Source organism: Microtus oregoni, unplaced genomic scaffold, assembly GCF_018167655.1.
Source record: "Microtus oregoni isolate MIOR12 unplaced genomic scaffold, Mior012 000034F_ref0000314, whole genome shotgun sequence".
NCBI classification, from domain to species: Eukaryota; Metazoa; Chordata; class Mammalia; order Rodentia; family Cricetidae; genus Microtus; species Microtus oregoni.
The window spans coordinates 8,568,446-8,595,786 of record NW_024543093.1 but is presented as its reverse complement, the minus strand read 5'-3'; the positions used below and the strand labels follow the sequence as shown (position 1 = coordinate 8,595,786).

At 45.7% G+C, this 27,341-nt stretch overlaps 1 protein-coding gene across 1 annotated transcript; it reads right to left on the bottom strand.

Moving 5' to 3' along the window:
• Positions 1-13,199: 13,199 nt before the first annotated feature.
• Cmpk2 (cytidine/uridine monophosphate kinase 2) lies at positions 13,200-23,936 on the bottom strand. The gene is made up of 5 exons (XM_041630479.1): positions 22,810-23,936; positions 21,329-21,443; positions 17,816-18,017; positions 15,286-15,519; positions 13,200-14,134 (listed from the first exon to the last, which is right to left on the bottom strand). The coding sequence occupies exons 1-5, from the start codon at positions 23,482-23,484 to the stop codon at positions 14,011-14,013; spliced, it is 1,350 nt and encodes a 449-aa protein (XP_041486413.1). The 5' UTR covers positions 23,485-23,936; the 3' UTR covers positions 13,200-14,010.
• Between the last annotated feature and the right edge of the window lie 3,405 nt (positions 23,937-27,341).

Genomic DNA, 27,341 nt, shown 5'->3' with positions numbered 1-27,341 from the left:
GGAGAGATGGCTGGGTAGCTAAAGCACAGGCTGCTCTTCCATAGGACCAGAGTTCAGTTCCCAGGACCCACACCAGGCAGCTCACAACACAACCGCCTCCAACTCCAATTCTAAGAAATCGGAGCCTCTCTTCTGGCCTCCGCAAGCACCTTCACATGCGTGTGCACACACACAGACATACACATAATTTTAAAAATATTATTTGAAAAAGTATACCTATTTTTTAAAATTGATTAGATTTGTTGGCAATGCAAGTAACACAACGCATTGTCTACTCTGACTCCTGCCATCCCCCATCTCCTCCCTACAAGTCATTTTTTCTACATTTATGCCTTTTTGTCTTGTTTTGTGACCCTCTGATTGCAACAAGAACTCACTATATCACAAATTTGGAAATATCAACTTTATCTCAACACTCAAATAGTTGTGAATGGTCAACAAAAGTAGAAATAAAGAGGTGAGGTGATGGAGAGATGGCTCAGTGGTTAAAAGCATTTGTTGCTCTTGCAGAGGACGTGAGTTCAGTTCCCAATACCCACAGAGTGATTAGAAACTGTCTCTAACTCCAGTTCCAGGGGATTCAACACTATCTTCTGATCTCTGTGGAGATGCAAGCAGTACACTCACACACATGCAGGTGGTACATTCATATGCATGCAGGAGGTACACTCACATACATGCAGGTGGTACACTTACACACATGCAGGTGGTACACTTACATACATGTAGGCCAAACACTCATATGCATAATACAAATGAATTTTTTTGAAAAAATTCACAAGCTAGAAGAAAATTAAGATTTTTATTTTTAAAATATTTATCTTCAGGCAGGTGCAGCTTAATAGCAAAGTGATCGTCTAGCATTTGGGAGGCCTTGAGGTCAGTTCCTAGAATCCCAACAAAGCACAAACAAGCAATGTGAAATGCCAGTCCTAAAGTTGAGGACAGTGTTCTAGGTGAGTCATGTGTCCCAGTTACTTTCCCATTGCTGTGATGAGATGCTGTGACCAAGGCAACATACAGAAGGAAGAGTTTATCTGGGACTTAGTTTCAGAGGGTTAAATCCATGACTGTCACAATGAGGAACATGGCAGCAGACAGGCATGGCGCTGGAGCAGTAGCTGAGAGGTCTTATCTGATCCATAGGTGTGTATGTGTGTGTGTGTGTGTGTGTGTGTGTGTGTGCGTGAGAGAGAGAGAGAGAGAGAGAGAGAGAGAGAGAGAGAGAGAGAGAGACAGGGAGAGAGAGACAGGGAGAGAGAGACAGAGAGAGACAGAGAGAGAGACAGAGACAGAGAGAGACAGAGAGAGACAGAGAGAGAGAGAGATGGGATTGGTGTGAAGCAATGAAATATGAGCCTATAAAGGCCATTCTCATTCAAACCACCATAGCATGGAAGTATGAGTTTCAAGATTCAGACATTGCCATACATAATCAGAGACTGTTTCCCATAAAAATCAATAACCAAATACTGAACTGAAAATATATGTATGGTCCCCAGGACTGCAGAGCCTACGTTTGAAAGTATAAGGAAATGACTTAAACATCTACAAAGACAAGACTCAATAGCACACAATCAGCACATTTGTGAAGAGACAGAAATAGACCTGGAAAAGACTTGGAAACTCACTCAGGCTCAATTTATATTAAAAACAATGCAAACAGTGCAATAAAATTATCATGTATGTGACTCACACACATTTAAATATGAGAGTATCATACACTGGTGACATAATTACACCAAGGCACTCTTTTCTGCCAATGCTGGTTATCCAATTTGAACCAATTAGAAATGAATAGAGTAAATATAATCTTGGGCTCTGCGGACTTTTGGTTATGAATTTATTCTGCAGACAAGCTCCTGGAGCAATGCAAATTCACACATATGCAGAGGGAGAAACTCAGTGACCAATAGCTGTTAAATAAGGGGTCCTAAGAGGAGAGAGGTGACCAGAAGCAAGGGAGGGTAAATGAGCTCCAAGGTAGCAGCCCCATTCCACCTGAGCCTCCAGTGACCTCTGGGAGCTGGAAACGTAAATTTGAATGACACCCAGGACACCGAGTTCCTGAATATTGGCTCACTATGTGAGCCGTGTCTCCTATAAGGAACAGATTGGCAACTTCAGACAGAAGCCCACCTGACCACAGGTGGGGCAAAATGTTCCCATTCTAAAAAGTTCCAGGCATCAGACAGAATTCTGGGCAGGGCTTGGGCAGCTAGCTTTCAGAGGTGCTACCTTTAAAAGCTCAGCCTTGAGACTAGACTAACCCGTCTAGTCTCGAGTTCCCGTGCATAAATGGGCAGAATGGCATTCCCTGCCCCATCCAATTTCCCAATAAAGAAAATAGAAGGTAACAGTTTTAGAACCTTGACTTATAAGAAATAGAAGCACAGAAATACTGTTTGCTAAACTCCAGTCTTCATCTAGCCTCTATGGCTGAGAAAAATGGTCACACGGACAAACCTGGATAACACTCAGCGGGTCTCAGAATAGAAAGACAGATATGGGACAGGGATTTAGAGGTGAGGGTGGGGGTGGGTGGCAGAGCTGACAGGGACGGGATTCAAAGTAATTGGAATATGTTTTATATATGCCCGGAAATGCTAGGAACAAATTTAAATAATTTATTTTTTTAAAGTAAATATTTAAAGAGAAAAAAATGGCAGACAGGATGTCAAAATTCTTTCTCCAAATTTATTTTGTTAGTTAATAATCCCCTGGGTTCAGGAGTCAGTTCTGAGCCTCAGGAGCAAGAAAATCTGAGAAGCAATATAAGCCAGCAAGGGCCCCACACTCTGCCCATCCCTCTTCAGCCCTCAAAGCTTGACTGGGCGCTGTTTCTCTTCAGGATTCCAGAAGATGCTAGCGTAGCGAGCTAAGTCTATCCACAGCTCTGTCTTGATCTGTTCCTAACTCCGGGATTCTGAAGTTGGTTTTGCAGTCAGAGACCAGGGGATCAAGTTACCTCCATGCAGCCCTTTGTTCACAGCTAACTTCCCGTAGAGAGAGGAATGCCCAGGTGGTTCCTGACCAGCATTATTCTGGATCTGGGCTCTCCATCCTTGCTGTACTGTCAGGGTGTTTAGCCTTGTTCAAGATGTCGCTCCTAACAATGTGTTCATGTGTTTCTCAGTTTATTAGCCATTTATTGCTCTTCTAAATATGTCTTCAGGGAAATTTCTTATAAATTTCTAGGTCAAAAAGTAAGCCCATTTTAAAAGTCTTGGTACGTTTTTTAACGCAGCGTTCTGAAATTTTGGCTCATTCCTATAGCCGTGGTTGCTGCTTTTTTTTTCTGTCAACATGTTTCTTTGAATGCTTGCTACTTTTGTATGTGCTCATGTGTGTGTGATGCACTTACACAAGCCAGAGAGACCAGCCTGAAGCCTTTCTCAGTCCTTCTGCATCTTGTTTGTTTGGGTTGTTTGGAACAAGTGATTCACTGGCCTAGAGCTCCCATGAACCTGTGCTCCCCTGGCGCAGGGATTACAGGCATCATCATCAGGCTGATTTTTTTTTTTTTTTTTTGTAGTTTCAGGAGATCAGACTGGGTTCACATGCTCCTGCAGCAAGCACTTGACTATCTGAGCTACTGCCCAGACCTAAGTACTGGTTAATTTTGATGGGTGCAGAATGTGTCTCTTTATTTAAAGCACTCACACACACGTACACACATGCACATGAGCACACGCACACACACAGGGATTTCCATTATATCAAATCCATTCAATTTTCAGTCTTTGAAGATAGGGTGCAGGGAAGGCAGGGAAGGGCTGTCCTTTCTGCTGAACTAGCTCATGGGCTTGTTGTGGCAATAAAATGAGATCATATATTTTAAATGCTAAAGCGTGCTACGTAAATGTCAAGGAGGAAGAGAAATGGATCCCGTCACCCCACTTCCGTTGAGTGCTTATGAAACAGATTAATTACAGAGGCTCTTGCCACTTCTTGACATTTCATAGGTCTAGAGATAATTCACATATATGGGCCCGAGAATCTGAGCTTTTCTGGGAAATGTAACCCCCCCCCCAAAAAAAAAAGGCAATGACTTCCAGGAAGTCCTCCATCCCTCGAAAAAGATCAGCTGGCCCGAGTCTCTGAGAAATGGCAGAATCAGGAATCCCATTTCTGAGAATGCCAGAGGTCAGAGGTGACCTGAGCCTAGATGAAGGCGTAGCTTTCAACTTGATTGACAGCAGCTGGCTGGACCCTCGCCATTCTTGCTACATAAGCCTTCAACTCCAACCCAGAGCTCCTGGCTTCAGAAAAGAAGATTGGCAATTTAAAGGAAATGTTTTTGAGGCTTTACGAGGCCTGCCATGTGCCTGATCACATTTGTTTCTTATTTAAATTTTAAAGTCTGCTACTGTAGCCCTGAAGCCAACACCTCCTGAATTTACCCATGTCCTTGTCCCGCTGTTCACATACACACACACATAAGCACCCTTACACACACACACACACACACACACACACACACACACACACACACACAAAGGAGCCAATCCCAGACTTTAGTTCTCAAAACAGATGGGCAAGCCTCCAATGCCTCCCTCTCACCCTCTTGCATTCTTTGACTATAACCCATATTTCCCCATCACCTTAGGGTCTTTGCACTTGCTTTGGCCCTGCTGAAGCCTTCACGGTCATTTGTCTAGCTTCCTCACTTTCATCTGATAATTGAACATCCTCCAGGGTTCCTAAACCGCCCAGGGTCACACCTCCATGCTGTTCCTGTCTGGGATCCCTCACCGGATCTACACATCTAGATACTTGTGCCAGCTCCGCATTCTTCCCTGTTTCTCATCTGTCTATGTGGTCCAGGAGGAAAACTACATGAGGATAGATGATAAAGCATCAACCTCTTGTCTAAACGCTATACACTACCAACAGCATCCATCAGAGGGGCTTCATGCATCTGGGGAGATGGCTCCATTAGTCATGTGTTTGCTGAGCTCATTCCTCAGAGACCATGTGGAAAAGCCAGATGCAGTGGTGTGCACTTCCCTGTAATCTCAGTGGTGAGAAGGTAAAGACAGAGGATCCCTAGACTCTCTGGCCAGACAGCCTATCCAAATCAACTAGCCCCAGTTCTCAAGAACAAGGTGGACAGTGTTGATTGTTCCGTCACTTTAAGAAACAAGCCACGCCCACTCCCTGCCCCCTCCCTCCTCTTGCCATCTTGACTGCTCTCACAGTCTTCTCTCTCTCCCCCCCTTCTCCTTGCTCTCTCTATCTGTCCTCTTCTCTTTCTTCCCCCCTCTTTCTCCTCTCCCCACTTCTCCCCTCTTTCCTTCCCATTTCATAATTTAACTAATAAATATCCAATTCTATTCTGTATGATGTGTCTGTCCATGTGTCTCCCACCTGCTCACCTGCCCAGCTGCTCAACCCTGAGAATCTGCACCTTCTGGGGACTCACTGTCGCTGGGACCAGCTCAGCGCCACCTCATGGCTGGGCTCTGCCCAGGGCTGGCAGCTCTTCCAGTCAGGGACCCACTGCTCTGGACCAGGCATGAGCTGCGTGGGACTGCAGGCAAAAATCATAACAGACAGACCTCAAGGAATGACCACGAACCTGAGGAATTTCAGGTCATAAAGGCTGACCTCTAGCTTCTATATGATTGCACATGCACACACATACATACTTCTACAGACATACAACTGCACATGCATGCACATATCTGCACACACACATGCTTTCACATATAGACATTCATCTACACATACATATGCCCGTGTACATATAGTCACGCATCTGCACACATACACACATGTACATACATATATGCATGTACACACACCATACATAAAGATACCCATCTGCACATACATACACACATCTGAATACACATGCACATACAGACTTGCATCTACACATGCATACATCTATACATGCACACACAGTCTATAAGAAGATCCTCTATTCACAGATTAATAGGTATTTAATCACCCGCATTATATAATTTCAAATCCTAACCTCAGCTCAGACCTGACAAACATAATATAAAACACATCCATTTCATCATGTTTATTAAGTGCCTCTTGGGTGCCGGTTGCTATATAGAAGCTGAAATTACAGATATGTATAACACAAAGTCTCTGAGTAGCCAGCGAAGTGAAGAAGAATAAATAATCAGTGCATTGGCAGACAGATAACAACCTCAGAGATATAAATGATAAAAATAAAGAAAAATATGAAGAATGATAGAAACTTGCCCATGGGTGTAGACGGGACACAGGAATGTACCTGATCATGGGTATCAGTGAAACTGAATATGTGTTAGCATTTTCAGCATCACCTAGCCAGCCCCAGGGTCCTACGGTCACGCATGCATTGTCCTTATCCCGCAAATACTTAGCTGAGGGTCCTACAGCTGTACATGACTATGCAATCTATGCGCATGGGCTGTGTGGCTGCATAAGTCTCTGTACACATGCACTAAGTCCCTTTAAAAGTGAGCCCCGCTGTTACTGGCTCTCTCCACCTCATCTCTTTCCGAGGCATGCCTTCATGAACCCCCCCTCTTTGCACACCCTATGAATAAACTTCCAGCGTGGGTTTGTTGTTCGTGGTTCATTCTCACTACTACTAAACAACAGGTAAAACTCTGAATATGGTTGTAGAAACAGATATAAGCATGATAGTCGGCTCATAAGTTTTAGCCAGCTAGGCTGACGAGAGGTACTAGTTTAGATCAAGGAACAGTGAAGGTTCGTGTTAACAGTAATGCTAAAAGGAGAACAGAATGAAGCCCTTAGTGAGATGAATAGGTGGGTCATCAATCAGAATTAACACATTGAAGGAACTTCATTACCTGCAGTTCAATGATTAGATTGTAGGTGACAGTACAAGCTTTTTCTTTGGAGCCACAAACCAGCTCCCAAGGAGACTTAGTTTTGAATGCTCAGCCTAGCTCAGGCTCACTTTTGGCTAGTTCTTCTAATGTAAATTAACCTGTTTCTATTTATATACCTTTTGCTCTGGGTTTTTTACTTTTCTTTCCATTCTGTAATTCTTACTTTTACTGCTTCTCATGTGATGTGAGAGAATGTTCTTGTACATTGTAAAGATTAATCACTCGTATTAGTTTAATAAAATGCTGATTGGGCAGTAGTCAGGCACGAAGTATAAACAGGGTGGCCAGATTAAGAAAATTCTGGGAAGAGGAAAGGCAAAGCATCAGTCACAAGCCATATGCAGAGGAAGCAAGATAAGAATACCTTACAGAGAAAAGGTACCAAGCCAGGTGTCTAAACATAGACAAGAATTATGGACTAATTCTAGTTGTAAGAGCTAGTTAATAATAAGCCTGAGCTAATAGGCCAAACAGTTTATAATTAATATAAACCTCTGTGTGTTTCTTTGGGACTGAATAGCTGTGAGACCAAGTGGGACAGAAACTTCTGTCAACCCTCATGTCTGGCTGGCTGGCTAGCAGCTGCCTGGCTTCTGATCTTGGGTGTATCCCTCTCATTCCTCTTCTCTCTCCTTCTTCTCTCCTCTCTTTTTGAGCCTAGATTTCACCTCCTGTTTGTTCTCTCTGTCTGCCAGCCCTTCGTAGCCCTCTCTTTGCCTTGCTACTGGTCGTTCAGCTCTTTTATTAGACCAATCAGGTGCCTTAGGCAGGGAAGGTAAAATAAATGCAACACATCTTTACATAATAAGAAAATGCAGCATAAACAAAAGTAGCACATTTTTACATCGTTAACAAAGGCAACAGAAACAAATGTAACACACGTTTACACAAAGTAATATTCTATAGAATAAACAAATATAGCATATCTTTTCCTAGTTAAAATAATATTTCATGATGGTGGTAGTAGAGTATACTACCAACAGGAAAGAGATGATTTTCATCCCCCCTACATTCAGATAAAGCAATAGCCCAGTATAAATAGGGGACCCATGGGCCTCTGGTCCTATTTTGTAACAGAAAAAATGAAGCCTAGAGAGAAAGTCTGAGGTCATGTCCACCTAGCTGAGAAAGATACTAGCTCTGTCTGCAGTCTGGAGTCCCTTTATCCATCAGTCTATATTTATGCTCAAAAAGAGGGTTACATCCATGATGTTTAATAAAAAAATAGTTCTGCTCACATTTAACATCAAAAGCACATATTCAAATCCACTAACTAAACCCTTTACCGCTAGTGCAAGCTCTAAGCAAGTAAAAATAGCCAAGAAATACAGGTTCCAACATTCAGGGATATAAGAGGAACTCTGTGTGTTGTTACTTGTGATTGGTTTCTGCTTTCATCTAAAACTTAGGAAATAATCTCCCCCAGCTAAGAGAAGAATCAAGAATGCATAAGGATTGAAAGGGCCAGCCAGCACACCAGGTAAGCCAAAAGTGAACCCTGATAGCATCCTTATTTTAGAGAAATGGGACACATCCTCAATTATGTCAAAATAAGCACAGCCATTAAAATCATGAATGCTAATAAAAAACGTTGGAAACGCCACAGGGAAAAAGTTTACGATGTGTTTCCTAAACCCCGGCATGTTAGTGCCTGTTCAATAATTCCAAGAGCTGAGACCTTGTATGTACCATTAGCAAAACCCAACTTAAGCAGTGCCATTCACACAGAGCAGGGCAGAATGAGGGGACCAGGGCAGGGACATTTATAAAAAACAAATGAACAAGGACACATAAAAGCAGAGAGCATTTCTTCATTGCAGATTGCAAGGAGGAAATCACACACACACACACACACGTAAAAGTTTGGTTGTGTATAATTCACTGCCCTCCCCCAGTACGCTGACACAGTCATGGAGTTATTATAGAAGGCACCAGAGAAAGACCTGAAGAATTTATTACTCCAGCATGCATCTGCAGTTACAAATTATATGACCCAGAGCAGGGCAGGTCTCTCTCTGGGCCTCATTTTCTCGAACTATTAAAGAGATTGAACCCTGTGATCACCATGGCCTTTGAATATTTTTCTGACCTTGGGGCTGTATTTAGAACTCTTGAAGCACGAAATTAGCCACTTTGAAAGACTTGCTACTTTGACCTAGAAATGTTCCTCAGTCCGTCCTTTGTTTTCCCATTAGAGGCGACATTTAAATAGAGACAACTGCTGTTTTTCCAGGCCGTGCCATTTGTGAGCGTTATGAGGGGAGTGGTTATTGGGCTAAGAGCGCAGCTCCCCTGGAAAGGAGGGAAACAGGCACTTTTCCTCCCTCTAGTGGGAATGGAGTGGACTGCCTCTCACTGGTTCAGGCACCCCTCAGACCACAAGCACAAAGGCCAGCAAAGCTTAGGCTTTCCACTGCAGCTTCTGGAGCACAGCGCGTCCTTAAAGGAGTTCCTGATCCAAATGGGAACGCAGCAAGGCAAAGGAGAATTAGGCCGGTGCATGCTCTTCAGATAGCACTCATGGGGCCAAAGGAGAAGGTGTGCCTCTAGTTTCTGTCCTTCCATATCCTAAAATCTGTTCCTGTATGCAAATCGCGAGCGCACAAGAGAGGCCTACAAGCAATAGTGGCTGGGCAGAGCCTAACACTCTGGAAAACAGGACTGTGCCCTAGAGAGGACTGGGGGGAGGGGGATGGGAGTTTCAGCTCAGCTTTCCATGAATCTCCTTGACTAGGTCTTCTGTGTTTACCTCTCTGGGACCTTAGTGGACACCCTAAACAGAGTCAATTACCTACCCCTGCCTGGGTTTATCTCACAAATCTCTGCCCATTACAGAAGGATCAAGGTGAAGAAGGTACCTATGCACCCGAGTTTGTGTCCTGTCACCTCACAGAAAGGGGACGACAAAGATGACATCAGCGAGTAGGTCACAATTAGTGGCAGTGGCCTGGTAATCGCCATGCTGAAAACTGTTCATTCATTCATTCATTCATTGATTCATTTTGAGACACAGTCTCGTGTACACAGGGCTGGCACAGAAACTGCTATGTAGTCAGAATGACCTTTGTTGACATAAAAGTCACAGCTCTCACCTTAAAGGAAATGAGTGATAGATTATTCTGGAGTCATTGTGAATGACCACAGCATTAGAACACAGAGTTAAGTTACTCCAAATTCCATGTTCCCACGTGAACGTGGTTTCACAGGGTTTTTGTAATGAACAGAACAAAGAAAATCATAAATCAAGGTAAGGTTAAAATACATTGGTGAGAGAGGGAAATGGGAGAAACTTTTTTTAAAAATTGTTTCTATTGAACTCTACATTTTTCTCTGCTCCCCTCCCTTTCTCTCCCCTCCCCTTCTATCCTCTCCTATGATCCCCATGCTCCCAATTTACTGAGGAGAACTTGTCTTTTTCTACTTCCCATGTAGACTAGATCCATGTATGTCTCTCTTAGAGTCATCTTGTTGTCTAGGTTCTCTGGGATTGTGAATTATAAGCTGATTTTTTCTTTACTTTATGTCTAAAAGCCACTTCTGAGGACATATGATATCTGTATTTCTGGGTCTGGGTTACCTCACTCAATATGATGTTTTCTAGATCCATCCATTTGCCCCCTAATTTCAAGATGTCATTATTTTTCCCACTGTGTAGTGTTCCCTTGTGTAAATGTAGCCATCAGAGAAGTGCAAATAAAAACAACTTCCATCTTCCACCCATAAGAATGGCCAAGATAAAAAACACTGATGACAGCTTATGCTGGAGAGGATGTGGAGTAAAGGGAACACTCTTCCATTGCTGGTGGGAGTGCAAACTGGCACAGCTGCTTTGGATATCAGTATGGTGATTTCTTAGAAAATTAGGAAACAACCTTCCTCAAGACCCAGCAATACCACTTTTGAGTATATAACCAAAGGATGCCCAATCGTACCACAAGGACATGTGCTCAACTGTGTTCGTAGCAGCATTATTTATCATAGCCAGAACCTGAAAACAACCTAAATGCCCCTTGATCGAAGAATGGATAAGGAGAGAAACTTTTTTATAGGCTCAAGATGCTATGTGGTGGCATTCTCAGCTCTTGGTTAGGTAGAAGCTAGTGTTCTGCTAAGTTGATGGCCTCAAAGAGGGTTTTATTTATTATGATGAGGTGTTCAGATACAGAGTGAGACAAAGCTTGTCTGTTCCAGAGGCCAAAACTAGCCCAAGATGAAGTAATTAGTCTCTGAACCCACAGATTTCCAATCTCTCCACAATTCTAATCAGTCTGCAGATGCAGAAACTCCTTCCAGGTATTTTTTGGTTCCTAGCCAGACACATCTTCTTTTAAGGAACGTTGTTCACACCTTGAATTTCTGGTTCTCTTCCTTCTACCTCCAAAGGAATGGGATGACAGGCATGCACCACAATGCAGCACCACTTTATGCAGCTCTAGGAAGTGGTACCCAGGGATGGTTACATGCTAGACAAGTTCTCTACGGATTGACTCACATCCTCAGCTTGGAGAGTTTAGTTTCAAAAGTAAAATCCAATCATTGTGGATGAATCCGCTGGCACTCACTCTAATGGCCTTGCTTGGCCTGGGAAGCCTTGAAAGGTTTCTAAAAGGATGTTCTGTAGCGAGACTTTAGAGAATGGACGGAATAAATGGAAACTAGATGGGGGTCATCTGGGTATCCCATGCAAAGATATGAAAGATAAGGGTTGCAATCAGAAAATTGAAAGGCTGTGGGGAGGGTCTTTTTTTCCCGTTTGCAGTTGGTTTGACTGCATTAATAATGAACTCCAAGTCACCAAGAATGTGCCAGAAAGAAATCAAAGCACTGACTGTTGGTGCCGTTTAACCAAGAGTAAACCCAGATTTAAATCCCCTCTTACAACTCTCCCTATGTCTCCATGCTTTGCTGAAAGATGCCTTGCTGTGGGACAATCCTCTTGTACACTGTAAAGATTTGTCACTCTAATTGGTTTAATAAAACAATGATTGACCAGTAGCCAGACAGGAAGCATAGGCAGGATGACCAAACCAAGGATGATGGGAAGGAGAAGGGTAGAGTCAGGAATCATCAGCTAGGTGCAGAGGGAACAGGAGATTAATGTGTCGTGTTAATAAAGGTACTGCCACAAAGCATGGTGGAGCATAAATAAGGAATATGGGTTAACTTAATATGTAAGCACTAGTTAGTAATAAACCTGAGCTATTGGCCAAGTGTAATGAGAGCCCCCAAATAATCTCACAGAATCTATATTATTTAAATCACTGCTTGGCCAATCACAGATTCCAAACTCATCACTTCTACCTTCTCATGTGCATAAGAACTATAGACTGTGGAAAGACAAATTCACGTGGGGGTGTTCAGACAAACATGTCACACAACCGTAATGACAGATTGGGTTAGGAAAATCCCAGCACATTTATTCCCTGGAAGGTTTCATGAAGAGAACATTAAGATCTTCTTCCAGGCTTCTGGTACAGTTGTCTCAGAAAGGCTTGAACAAAACACTTTGTGGAAGTAGCCACCACATTAGAGAGCCCTAATGCTATTTACCAGCTTTAAAAATATGTTCTACTGAAGCCAGCAGCATACTTATATACATAGACACATTATGTATAAGTTATACATAGTTCCAAAAGAGACAAAAACCTGATACTGATATGTTAATACTAAATTCTTATTATAATTTAAGATTAAGGGAAAGCTGATAAAGCTATCCCTGTGATTTCTTGGGGACAAATTCTTCTTATGAACTGGGATATGGGATGTGGGTCCAAAATGATGTAAAGAGGAATCCACACCAAAATTGGAATATTAAATAATAATCTGACCCAACCACCTACTTATGACAAAAAATTACTTAATTCCTTTTATTATTTAATCGCTTAGTCATATTTATTTGTTTTTCTGCTTATACTTTTTATGGTATTGAGAATGGAACCCAGGGCCTGAACCCAGGAATAGAATATTCAGTGCAGGGTTGTGCTATGGAATTTCACCCCCAGTCTTCTTTGTACTTTTCCTCTTGAGACTTTGTTCAGGCTAGCCCTGCACATAGGCTGTAGCCCAGGAAGGCCTTGAACTTTCAATTTTCCTGTCTCAGCCTCCCAAGTAAATATTACTGGAGGGTTGTGCTACCAGGCCCACCAGCTGTCCTCTTTCAGATCAAACTGTTAACACTATCGATGTTCCATGCCTCAGCCACGGCTACAGAGCCACCGGGACTCCTCCCTTCCACGGCTCCTTTCTCTCACCAAAGAACCCTTCAAGATGATGCCACAGCTTCACATGTAATCAGAAGACATTCAAAGTGCAAGATAATTTACTCTGAAATCTCACTCCAGAATCCACAGCGTTTATTAAGACAAATCAAATTTGTGTAATGAAAACACACAGCAAATGCTGCATTTAGCTCCTTGGCCTCGGTTTTGGTGAGTCACTCATGGCTCTTACACGGAGGAAACGCACGATGTAAACATCAATATAAACAAATCAGTGCGTTGAGTAAGTGAAACGCATCCAGCTCCGTGCAGACTGCTCATTACACTCACGACTGGATTTCAAAGGAGAGAATTGGAATGCAGACAAGCAAAGGAGAACGAGAGGGGTTGGCATGCAGGCAGCTTAGGAATATAAGTTTATGCAGGTCTGAATGCTCATTCAGGTGCCCAAGGTGCTCTTTGAACCTCTGAGGCAAGATCAATGACTTCTTTGCAAGTGTCCCCAACCATAAATGGCTCCAAGGCAACATCCGGGGACAGCCTGGCTCTGTGACAATGCTTAGCTATAGGATTTAGGGTAAAAGAAAATGAGGCTAGCCCATCACAATTGATCAGTGTGGACAACATCTAATATCCTCAGCTTCTAGGTGCAGGAAGACCTCCGCAGGCTCACCCCCTGGATCAGAAGACCTTTCTAGGTGGTCGCGGTGTTAAAGTCTATCCCAAGAACATGGTGGTACGTGGTCATGCAGAAAAGGATTGGCAGCTGCTGACTGGTTCTGTCTGTCAGGGATAAAGCAAAATTTCTCCAGTTTTCTCCCCCTTAGTATGCTCATAGCACCCAAATCTAAGAAGCTGCAGACAAGTGCTGGGCACAGGCGCGGCAGGCACCTTCTCTTTGGGTGTGATGAGGCACATGGCCGGAGGAACTACAATGAATGACCAGCGCTCCGGATCAGCTGTAAAACGTTCTGTAGGACAATCTCTCTCGAGGGGCTGGCGTCAACCATGGAACAGCTGGGGTTCTCCATACGCTGGTAGGTCACTTCCACCCTGGAGACAGAGAGAAGGTGAAAGGTCAGCTTCCTCTCCTACCCAGTTCATACTGCAAAAGCCACTTCCATGACTTGTTACTGTGGCTAAACCCCAGTCTCATTCACCCTGGTGACCATCACTGTCCCTAAACAGATCCAGTGAAGGATTAGTCAGCCGTGCTGTGTCATGACTGTCAACCTACTACCTGCCAATCACGTATCCTGGTCCTTTCTTCTCAGTGTATACTCAGAGTTAACTGGGAGGGACCTTCTTCGTTCTCACGGTAGAAAAGGCAGCTGAGGCCCACTTCGCATCCCCAAAGGTCATCCTAGAGTTGGAGACCCATGCACAGATGCCATGAGTCCCTGAAGAGACTTTGAACTGTGGACTTTGAATCATTGTTGAGACTGTGATAGACTATGGGGACTTCTGAAGTTGGACTGAATGCATTTTTTTTTTTTTTGCATTGTGATATGGCTCCAAGCCTATGGGATCCATGGAGGGGAATGTAGTGGTTGAATCAGAATGCCCCATAGGCTCATAGATGTGAAAGCCTAGTCACCAGGGAGTGGCACTACTTAGAAGGACAAGGTGTGGCCTTGTTGGAGGAAGTGTGTCCCTGGCGGTGGGCTTTGCAGTATCAGCATCCCAATAGGCCCAATGTCTCTCCCTCCCTGCTGCCTAGGAATCCAGATAGGACTCTTGGCATCTTCTCTGGCACCATCTCTGCCTGTGTGCTGCCATGCTCCCTGACGTGATGATGATGATGGGCTGAACCGCTGAAACTGAAGGCCAGACCCAAAGAAAGGCTTTCCTTTATAAGTTACCATGGTCATGGTGTCTCTTCACAGTAATAGAACCCTGACTGAGACAGATGCTGAAGGTCAAACCCAGGTCCTCTTGCTTATACAGAGTATGTCCCCAGTCCTGAAACTTTTGTGTTTTAATCAAAGTCCTGCCATTTCTGACACAGAAACCCCATTGTTTTCAAGTGGCCGTACTGAAGTCAGACGGTAAAGAGCATGGAGACAGAGACTGAGGTGGCTTAGGGGACATTGCCCCTTGATGCACAGGGACTGTGTCCTTTACTCCGTATCCTAAAGCAGTTGTGATCCCAGCTCAGGAACTCTAGGAACTCCCACCACTCCCATCACCCTGGAGACACTTACTTCTGACGGAACACATTATTGGCCTCAAGCTCGGCCTCCTCTTTAGTTTTCTCCAGGCCCCGGCCCTCCAGTCTCTTCACTCTCTCCTCAGGATTCACCGTGAGCAGCAGGACCAGATCAGGCTTCAGCAGGTCTCCTGGCCACTGGTACACAGGGTGGTGGGCAGGGGGCAGGTACTGCGGGCCTCCACTCAGCTCGGTGGCTATGGCATAGGTGGCCGTGCTATGCCAGTACCTGGGGAACAAGGCAGTGGTGAGCTCTCATTTTTAGAAGAAGTCAAGATACCGTTTGAGAAGAATCAAATGGGGCTGGCTCTGCTGAAGTGTCCCCAGCACCACACAAATGAGATACATTTGATATATATATATATATATATATATATATATATATATATATCACAAAAATCAGAGTGAACAATAGTAGTAACAGGTTGGTTAGTAATGAAACCATATATCTAATTAAAACTATCACATACCATAAAGACAGGTGTCAACCTTTCTGGCTCTTCAGTACACTAACTTCTAGGTGGCCATGAGGTAGGGATGGCAGGTTAGCTCAATAGTGCCTTTGTATTTAACACTATGTCCCAAGCTAGTCAAGTCTGGCAGGCCTGGGCCATTTCTCCCAGTGCCAAACTCAAACTGCTCATGAAATTCATGTTCATGGAAAGGAGGCAGGACCACCACCCCTCCTCCCTTCACAGAAATCTAGTTGTCTAACTGTGTGGTGATAACTATACAATGAGGGGACCAAGCTAGGCAGCTGTAGAGAAGACAGTCATGGCTATATATAGAAAAAAACCTAGCATAGTTTCTGGAAGCCCAACAGCTGTCCACCACCCACATGAAAGGATTCTGTCTCCTTGTGAGACATGGAACTTCCTCCCAGCTTGGACCACATACCATACCATGTTGCTTGGACACACACCGCACCTCCTGGCAGTGATGATACCCTCAACTAGCAAAGTCTCTCCTCTGCCTTCACAGTCCTGCTCCCATGAAGGCCCCACAATGGAAGCCATGCTCCTCCTCTGGCTCCTCATACATTGGAGGAGACTCTACTGAGGAATTTCTTTCTGGGGACCACAGCTACTGTCGCAGGTGTGAAATGCTGTCTCCTCCATAGAAAATGTATTCACTGAGTAAGGAATGCTCCTTAGTCACGTCTGTGTTTTCAAACACTAAAACTACAAAACCAGCACATAGTAGGCATACAATAAGTGCGTGTTTCTTATGTCTATTAATGGATGGAGTTTATTAGCATGAAATATGTAATGCTCCTCGTGACTGTTGGTGCCCGCATGCATGCATATGTCAATGGATGATATTTGCTAACATACATGTGCGATGTTACTAGAACGGGCTCAACTCTGTGTGGCCCAGAAAATCAAGTCCAGCCACCGTCATCAAAACCAACAGTGAAGAGCAGGAAAGGGATTCCTATCAGTCCTGTAGAGTCCCACCGGAACAGAAGGCACCTGTATTCTTTGCTTTGTCCTTGGGCGTACTGACATGAGCGCCAAGATTAAGTAGGGAAAGGGTAAAAATTGTTGGGATACAAGATACACGCATAGCTAGTCAGTCTTGGTCTAGATGTGACCTGACTGATCATAAACTCAGGATCAGTCAGGAGAGATGTGGCCCCCATGAAAGAGTTGCTGTTGCCTAGTGGGTAGACTTGTTGGAAGATGGTCGCCCATGATACAATGTCCTAGAATCATAGGTGACCATGGGAGAGAATGACTCAGAGCAAAGGAGACCAAGATCCCATGTATTTCCTTTTTCTTGTCTTTATCTCTCCCTCCTCTCTTTCCTCCCCTCTCTCCCTCTCTCCCTCCCTCCGTTCCTCCCTCCTTCCCTCCCTCTCTCTCTTTTTCTCTCTCTCTTGCCAATCAGGCATTAATGGGCACTTGGGACCTCTGTAGACCCAAATGCAAAGCACTGTTAGTAAAGACCCTTCCCAGCCTTTGTTGCAATCAGATTCTTGTCCTAGTCAGGCAACATTCTATTAAAAGTGGACAAATGTAAAACACCATATTCAACATCAAAGAAGAATCACCTACAGCAAGTACTTTTCATATAAACTGAAGTCACCAGGAAAAAGAAGACTGTTTCAAGGTTTAAAGATTCTCCAAGGCTGGCAGACCGCTTAGACTGTGTGACCATAGCTACCCCTCAATCCTTTCATTTTCAATAGTTTCTGGACTTTTTATCAGAGAGCAAAGGACATAGTAGGGACCACATGGTAGGCCCCACATTAGCCCAGGGGTTGCCATTGATCATAATAAGAGGAATGATATCTGTTAGTTATGATACAACCTTTGATGATCCACGTTCCTTATTAGTTAACTACAGAGACTGATTCCAACCTACCCAAGGCACTATTCAGATATTAGTATAAAACATCAGGACGTGACGTAAGTAGTTAATAATTCAGTATTCCCCTTGTAATCATAATGCATATTCACAATTGAGCGCCTGAATATATATGCAGAGAGAGAGTCGTGTGTCACAGAGAAGGCATTACCCACCTGTCTACAATAACAGGGAACCTGGCTGACTCTTTAGCTATTTCAGAAGCCACCAGATAATTTCCCAAAGAGTAAAATGCCCTTCGAATGATGGTCGGTTCGTCATCAAAGATTTTCCTCCACTGGCTGATGCAGGGGGGTGGCGACTGTAGGAGGATGGCCTGGAGAGACTCCGACACTGCCTGGGTCACGGTGCTTTTACCTGCAGGACATAAACAGAATGGAACCTTCTGAGCTGAAGTCCTCATGTTCCCTCCCAAAGGTTAGTGCTAACCTACTCACCAAAGAAGAGCAAAGGTCTTTACTCTGCAATTCAACAGAAGTGATTACATAACACCCTGGGATCTATAAGAAAGCAGACTGCACAAAGCCTCAAGGAGCAAGGCAGCAAGCAGACCCCCGAGCAGCCTCTGCTTCAGCTCCTGCCTCCAGGTCCTACTTGAGCTCCGGCCCTGACTTTGCTTCAGGATGGGGTCTGAAAGCTGGCAGATGGAGTAATCCTTTCTGTTCTGAGGCTTTTGGTCGTGGTGTTCAGACAGCAACAGAAATCTCCTTTCCCTATTCCCCTTCAGGGCCCCTTCATGCTCTTCACCCACTCTGTCCATTCCTCTTCAAGATCCACCTGCTTCACGGCTGCAGCACTTCTCCCAGCTCCTCTCCACCTGCTCCACTTCTCAGCTACTCCACTTCTCCCAGCTCCTCTCCACCTGCTCCACTTCTCAGCTACTCCACTTCTCCCAGCTCCTCTCCACCTGCTCCACTTCTCAGCTACTCCACTTCTCCCAGCTCCTCTCCACCTGCTCCACTTCTCAGCTACTCCACTTCTCCCAGCTCCTCTCCACCTGCTCCACTTCTCAGCTACTCCACTTCTCCCAGCTCCTCTCCACCTGCTCCACTTCTCAGCTACTCCACTTCTCCCAGCTCCTCTCCACCTGCTCCACTTCTCAGCTACTCCACTTCTCCCAGCTCCTCTCCACCTGCTCCACTTCTCAGCTACTCCACTTCTCCCAGCTCCTCTCCACTTGCTCCACTTCTCAGCTACTCCACTTCTCCCAGCTCCTCTCCACCTGCTCCAGCCCCACTGCACTTCTACTCAACTCCATTTCAAAGTCCCTGCCCCTATGCCTGCTACTCTTTGCCTGGTGTTTGGCATGGTGTTTGGAGCCGAGAGTGACTTATCAGAGTTCAAGTCACCCCTGTCGCCTTTAGAGTATATTTAGGTATATTTTTGGACTCCTTTTTACTTAGCCCTGGGTGTCACACTGCCCTGGGCCCATCTCAGATGTCCCAGCCATTGCCTGGAGCCCAGGACTACAGTGATAAGCATAATCTACTCTAGACAGATATTCTTCACTGGCCCCACTGAGCTCCAACTGTTTACACTCAAGGCCTTTTTCCTCTATCATGCTTAATGCTCAGAGTGCCAAGACTTCATCTGTTTATTTCCTCTTCTCTTGGTCTGTTCAGGCAGATTCCAATGGTACAGTGTGTGTACTATGGGCACACCATCAACACACAATGTGCTCTGAGGGCCCTGTTCGTCATAAGAAGGTAATGCGGACAGAAATCTCAAGGTCCAAATCAGGAACAGAAGGAGAGGGAGCACGAGCAAGGAACTCAGGACCTCGAGGGGTACACCCACACACTGAGACAATGGGGATGTTCTATCGGGAACTCACCAAGGCCAGCTGGCCTGGGTCTGAAAAAGCATGGGATAAATCCGGACTAGCTGAACATAGCGGACAATGAGGAATACTGAGAACTCAAGAACAATCGCAGTGGGTTTTTGATCCTACTGCACGTACTGGCTTTGTAGGAGCCTAGGCAGTTTGTATGCTCACCTTACTAGACCTGGATAGAGGTGGGTGGTCCTTGGGCTTCCCACAGGTCAGGGAACCCTGATTGCTCTTCGAGCAGATGAGGGAGGGTGACTTGATCGGGGGAGGGGGAGGGAAATGGGAGGCAGTGGTGGGGAGGAGGCAGAAATCCTTAATAAATAAATAAATTTAAAAAGAAGAAAATGCACAAAAAAAAGAAGGTAATGGAGCCATTCACAGGGGCCTCCTTCTGGGGCTGGGCTGAGCACTCAGCCGTGGCCATGAAGCTATCCCTTCCTCCTCTCCTTGTTGCTTGTCACTTTCTGAACTTCACATGCGTGTGCATAGGTGTGTTGAGGTTAAAGGTTTCTATTTTCCTTTTGTCCCACAGAGTGTGAATTATCTCTACATACAAAAACAGCCGACAATAAAAACACACTGGACCCAAATGAAAAAGGAGAAAAAAAGAAAATGATCAAAAACCCACTGATGTTAAAAATTTTAGCAGTGGCTTAAAGCCAAGCTCAGCCAGGCCTTGGCACCGTGCCCAGAGCTGCTGAAGCCAAGTGCACTGCTTCTCCCTCCTGATGCCTGGTGACTTGCAGACAGAGTCAGGGCAGTGAGTCACAGCTTCCCCACTGTGCCACCCAGGTTGTGACACAAAAAATGCCCATGTGGAAAGTACCTTTGACGTTGTTCAAGATAACAGCCAGGGAAGTGGATCGGTGGCAGCACAGCACTTACCTAGCCTGGGAGAAATCCCTAGTCACCGGCACCATGACCCTAGTTTACTGTCTGTGGCTATGATGGAGCCTGGATCAAAACTATCACCAGGAAGTGAATTTCATCTTACAACTCCCAGGCCACACTCCATGACCGAGGGAAAACAGGTTAGGGTTGCAGGCAGACAGAAACTAAGGCAGAGAGAGACGATGGAGGAAGGATGCTTACTGCCTTATTCCTCCTGTGTGGCGTGGACTGTTTTTTGTACAGCTCAGAACCACCTGCCCTAGGTGGTACCACCAACAGTGTGTGGAGTCCTCCCATATCCATTATTGATCAAGAAAAAAAAAATGGTTCTACCAACTTTCCTACAGGACAATCTGATGGAGGCATTTTCTCACTTAAGGTCTCTAGTTTGCTGATAATTGTGTGTCATTAACCAAAAAAAAAAAAAAGTACAACCACCAAAACAAGGGTATGGCAGCAGTCTGCACCCATCCAAGTGCCACAGGAGAAGCCTAAAGATAACAGCATCCTCCACCATCAGCCTTTCCCTGGACTTGAAAGTTCTTGCTACAGTGTTAACACATTTTTATATTCTGAGCCCTCTTGATTTGTCCAGGAAGCTTACATTGCCTCCTTTCTTCAGGTTGCTTCACCAGGGGCCTCTGAACATCCTGTGGCTCCTGGACATAATCTGTACCTCTGTCCAGTCATTGCGTCCACCTTCCTTGTTTTCAACATCTGGCCTACTCTTATTTCTTCCTAGAATGTAGCCTGGGTATCACCTTGGGTCTCCTCTGAAGGTATCAGCAGAAAAGGACCTCCATTGACCTCCCCTCTCATGCCCCATGGTCAGCCTGGCATTGAGACTCACAGACGGCTCTGTATGGCATTTAGTATTGCAAGGACTTCCTCCTGCAGCCGTTTGGTTCATGGCGGTGACAAGAGCTACGTAGCAGTGCTCACTTACCAGTGGCATCCAGTCCTTCAATGGCAATGACCTGGAACTTTCCTTTCTGAATTTCCCTCGGGCATTGGTCAACCAGGTCAAGCACTGCCCGGGCTTCGGGAATAAAGGATGTGCACTGTATGAGGGGAAAAAATAAATAAAACTGCATAAGCAAGGAAGCCCTGGGGCTTCTGGGAACCTGTCGTTATTCTGCCAAAGACAGTGCTGCCCAGTGCTAAAGAGACCTTTTCTAGATTGAACTGGCACGTGGGTTCCTAGAATTTAGAAGCTGAAACACACTCAAAAACAACAACAGCAACAAGGCTGCAACTGTCTGGGTAACACAACCTCGATCCTACACTGGCTAACCCACCCTATAGGAAGGACAAGTAGAAACATAATTCCAACCACAGGCACGATGAAACTCCAGGCCCTGATAGGAACAAGAGGTCCCATATACATGAACTGCCCTATAGAGGTAACCAGACAAGTGCATCTACCACCACCAGTCCCCAATACACATACACACACACGCATACACACACACACACACTCACACACACACACACACGCCAGGCATGCACACACAGCCCCCTAATGGCCCAGAAAGCTGAGAAAAGTCTTTGAAGCTCGTGCAGCTTCAAGCTGAGATCCTACCGAGAATCTGTACTTCCTTACTGTTCATCATGATATCCCATGCCCCTAGGACCTTCAGCTGAGGCCCACTCTCATTCATTGGTGTGCTTACTGTGAGCAAGGAAAGCTCCCAAGAGCTTTGTAAGTATTAGGCTGGTCCATCTGTGGGAACGCTTCTGTTACTACCACCTTATAGGTTAAGGAAACTGAGGCGGAGTGTTGGAGAACCAGGCCATAAGAGCCAGGCATGGAATCATCTCACTGGCTGACCACCCTCTAGCCCTGTTCAACAGCTTGTGAAACAAGGCTACTAGCTACATAGACCAGCAGGCCCTGTCTGCCTGTCCCAAGCACCAGTACAACCCTAGGCTTTTTCCTGGAGACTCTGCCAGAAATCTCTTGTTCTCCATTACAGGAAAATTTACAGATGATGGGGAAAATAAAGAAAAAGTTTGAACAGTTGAGAGGGCCTGCATACGGCCCACAAACTATTTAATGCTTAAGCCTGCTAAACCACGTAGTGTATCTTCTGTGTCCCCAACATCCCAGATCCGGCCACTGCTCAGCAAATGGTGCCCTTTACTGGCTGGACTCATTCTCCCCAATTCCCAGGGGACTCTTTACTCCCCCTGCAGGACTTTGTATCCCCAGCAAGCATTGCTCAGCCAGGTGTCACATGCACTCAGCACTCGCTTGACAGAAACCTGCCCAAGAAATACTGAAGACAGAGCCTGCACAGCTTGCTTATGCCAGCTGTCTCACGAATGCGAACAAACAAACCAGGCAGGCGGAAAGCACTTAATTGGCCAGCCGGGGGCAGACCAACCAGCTCCACTTAGCCCCAAAGGGAAAGAACTCTTCCTTACCTCCTCCAATACCGCCCGTGCAGCATCCCTGTCTTGGAACACAGCGGAGTTGAGCAGATCTGGCAGCAATGGGTGCAGAAGGGGCTCCTGTGCCGGCAGGACGCATGCGCAGTCCACTTGCACCTGCCTGTCTCCCTGCAGCTCCCACAAGCGCTGCCACAGCAAACCCTGAGAGTCCGCCTGGAATTCGGCCAGCTGCGGGTGCGCCGCCTCCTGGCAGGAGTTCAGAAGCTGCAGCAAGGCACGCCGAGTGTCTGGGTGGTCGCTAGGGTCGCGCAGCAGGAAGCCATGCTGGGCTTCACCTTCCTGGTCGCCGGGACCATAGCCCAGCAGCTTGCTCAGCTGACACCGCTGCAAAGGACCGCGGCGCAGCTGCAGCAGCAGACGCTGGTGCATCCGGGCCGCTTGCACCCGGGGACCGCAGCCTGTGCCCGGGACCAGCGGCACGCACAACGCGTAACTGCGCCCCGGGGGCCCTAGGAGTGCTGCCAGGCGTGAGTCCGGGTGACCCGCCGTGTCCCCTAGGACGAAATGTGTCAGGGAGCAATCCGGCATTTCTACAGCGAACCGCCGCTGCCGAACCATGCTCCCAGTGCAGGCCCGGTGCCGCGTGCACAGCCGCCGCGACAGTCGCCCGAGCCACAGTGGGGCTCGAGGGCGGCTCACTAAGGCCATGGGTGTCCCGGGCCGCGCCCTCCGCCACGCCTCGGAAACGAAACTGCTGCTGACCACAGGCCCAGGCTCGGTGAGAAACGAAAGCGAAGACAGCTGCCGGTGGGACCTCGGGTGTGGCCGCGCTTTTCCCCGCCTGGGCTTCTCCGCCTCCCACCACAGCCGCGCACTTAACCGCCTGCGGGTGGTTAGGAAATTCTCCCGGCCCTAGGGCTCCCGTGCGTTGCTAGCGCCGCTGTGGTCCCTTGGCAACGCCTGCCCCTGAGAATTCCAGCCTCTCCCGAGGCCTCAGCTTTGTCTGGTTTGGTTTTGTGGTGGCAAGTGCTTCCAGGCGGAATTTTAAACTTCTCCCAGGCTACTCATTCCTGACAGGTGAGGACTGGGGGAAATGGAAACTGAGGCACAGAGGGATCTCCTCCCAGAAAGCACGCGCACACAACTTCATGACCCACCTGTGCACAGGCACCTGATTCCAGAGACCTTCCAGAGGCTAGCTGTGTCCTGACCTCAGTTTGCCACGTGATAGCCAGTCCTACAACCAATTTGGGCAGTTCTCCAGCTTCCCAAATGAAGGACTCCTCTGGTGTGCTCCTTACTCACAAGAAGCCCACTTACAAACCGTTTATGCGGCCAGGCTGCCACATTGAATAACTGCCAATTAAAATCTCCTGCATTGATGTCTAATGTTTTGAAATGTCTCCCTCCCTCCACTCCCGTGTGTGTGTGTGTGTGTGTGTGTGTGTGTGTGTGTACTAGCTGTGTTTTAGGAGACTCAAGACCACCTTCACCTTGCTGGTTCACAATAAAGATGTGTGTCTCCGTCACGGTTTCAATTTAGGATTTATCACAGCACAAAGAGGGGTAAAAATGCCGCGGGGACAGATGCATCAATACAGTTGGTAGAGCAAGAAGGTGCGATGTGCATGGGATGTGCAATAGAATCTGGAGTGAGCTGTTTGAGAATTGCATCACCTCCAACGGTGAGCTGCAGGAACCTGTGTGGAATCATGGCCTAGGACACCAGATAGAGTATCAGAGTCCGGGGTTCTAATTCCTGGAAATAAATATTTTTGGTGTCACACAAAGAAACAAAATAAAAGTAACTTTGCAAGACAATTTGTTTTTGAAAAAGAAAAATAAAAGTGCTTAAGACCTAACCCTGGCTAGGAAGCACAGCAAGGTGAGAAGGTATTCAGAGTTGTTTGAATGGAAGTATTAACTGTGGCTTTTTCCCATTGGCCATGTCCCATATTTCCAGATTGGCTAACTTAAAAAATTATAATAATAAAATAAAGAAAAACAGGGCAAAGGAAATGAAGAAAAAGAGGAAGGGGCCAGCCTCTCCAGGCCATCAAGTTCCAGAAAAGCAGCAGATAGGGTTGTCATTTCTAAAAGTTGCATAAAACAAAAAGATGAAAACAAAACAACTTGACTTCTTTTGCATAAAAGTTTTTTTTGCACAAAATTGAGAGATTTATAGAATGTTGACCCTCAGCCAGCTTGATAGAAAGCAAAACAACAACAACAACAAAATAGTTCTGACTTACTAAAGCCCGGACCCATAACAATGTGCTGGGATCCTCTAAATAGAGTGAGGTGGAGACCAGCTTTGAGCTCTGACCTTTGACCTTTGTGTAAAGTTATTGGAAGGAGCTGTGAAGGCCTGCACATACACACAGCATCTGTAGCCACTGAGACAGACTGCTTGGCAAGACTAGAACAGAAACTGCTGCTCTTGGTTTCTTGGGCACAGTTAATGGACGGACAGCAAGAATCGGCGAGTCAAATATTTGAGTGCCAAGTTAATGTTCTTAGGAGAAAGTGCCTGATGGCACCATCTGGTTCAGATTGAATAACTGTGCCTGTAGCAATTTGCCCTTGGGGGCACAGAGATGAGAAACTAGAAGCTGAGAAAATACTTCAAGAAGTCCCTTCAAATGTATGGGTGGATGAATTAATGAATTTATGAGTAGTAGGCATGTATTCTTTTTTCATTTTTTTATTGATTTTTATTGAGTTTCACATTTTTCTCTGCTCCCCTCCCCACCTCTCCTCTCCCCTTCAACCCTCTTCCAAGGTCCCTATGCTCCCAATTTACTCAGGAGATCTTTTCTTTTCCTACTTCCCATGTAGATTAGATCAATGTATGTCTCTCCTAGAGTCCTCGTTGTTGTCTAAGTTCTCTGGGATTGTGATTTGTAGGCTGGTTTTTTGTTTGTTTGTTTTTTGTTTAAAAACCACTTATGAGTGAGTACATATGATAATTGTCTTTCTGTGTCTGGGTTACCTCACTCAATATGATGTTTTCTAGTTCCATCCATTTGACAGGCATGTATTCTAAGGAAGGGCTTTCACCTCCAGCGCTTCAAGAGTTTGTTTTCGGTTTCCCAAGGCTGGAAAGGCAATCCTTTCTGTTTCCATTCACAACACAGGCCCATACTCAGCACTTCCTGGTGCCAGACCAAAGGAAAAACAAGACAAAATTATTCCATGCGTTCACATTTTAAAGAAAAAGAAAACAGGAAGGGTAAGTTCAAGACATTTAAATGTAATAACTAATATATTATAAAATGGAAAAATGGCTCAGGTTAGCTGTGCTTTAGCTAGTCAATTCAAGTGTAGGAAATCAAGAACAACAGAAATCAGAGCTGTGAGGACACAAGATTTCACAGAGCCACAGACAGCAAAGGACTCCTCACAGAGAGAACATGTCACATAATATACACTAGTAAATTTGGTCGTCACAGTATAAATAAGGAGATCTGAAAGGGAGCATCAAAAAAGCAGATTCGTGCAGTGACAGCCGTAGAGTCCAAATCCCAAGTCACGTGCAATAAAATGGTTCAGAAGCTCTAAGCAGGTATATAAGTACCAAATAGCAAGAAAAGGGGAGTGTTTCTCAGGTGACACCAAATCAGGCCCAGCTGACACCAAGAACAAGCATGAAAGATGCTATGCTTTGATCACTGCTGAACTCTCCGTGTGACAATTCAGTGACAGATTTCCTAGAGACTATGACGTTTGCAATTTAATAAGCAGACTGCATAGCCAAGCAAAGCAACCCAGCCCTGCTGGAGCACTGTCCCCACCAGAGTGCATGGAGCATGTGAGGAATGCATGGGTACCCAGGGGTCAGATCCCTGGCTCAGGAACAATGCTGGTGGCCTTTGGCTTTTGTCACAATGATTTGAATTGGTTTCAGCATGAGACTCCCAAGGAGAAAAGAACAAACAGGGCCTCTGTGAGGTCAGCCATGACCCACACTGATCTTTAGCAGTCTGCAGAAGAGCCCCTCACCCACCTTGGCATTTGTGAGTGGATCTCAGTCCCTGAAGGAGTGGATCTCAGACCCTACAGGCTGCTGTCTTCCTCCTTGGGAGGCACAACAGTCATGCAACCGCTTTGCTAGAACATAGAGGAGGAGAATAGTGACGGGAGTGTGAGAGAGCCCTGAGGAGATCGATAATCAGCCGCCCTCGTCAGGCCTGGTCTTCAAGCCGTTGTGAACACCAGGACTGTAAATTAGCCCAAAAGTCAAGTTGACAAGTTTTTGGTATCTATGGAGGTCATTGGTCAACACACATGACTGTCTTGTAGCATACAGCAAATGTTTATATAAGTTCCATTGGAAGTCTGGGATTATGAAGAGGGCCTTGAGGATAAAGAGCACTTGCCAAAAAAAGCATTAAGACATGAGTTTGGAACTTAGGCTAAGCCAAGTAAGGTGGTGGTGGTGGTGAGTGTATGTGTGCGTGCATGCGTGCGTGCGTGTGTGTGTGTGATATTTCAGTGTTTCTAAAGTAGGTAGAAGCCAAGACTGGAGAATCCCCAGAAACCTGTGCACATACAAGGCTGAAGTA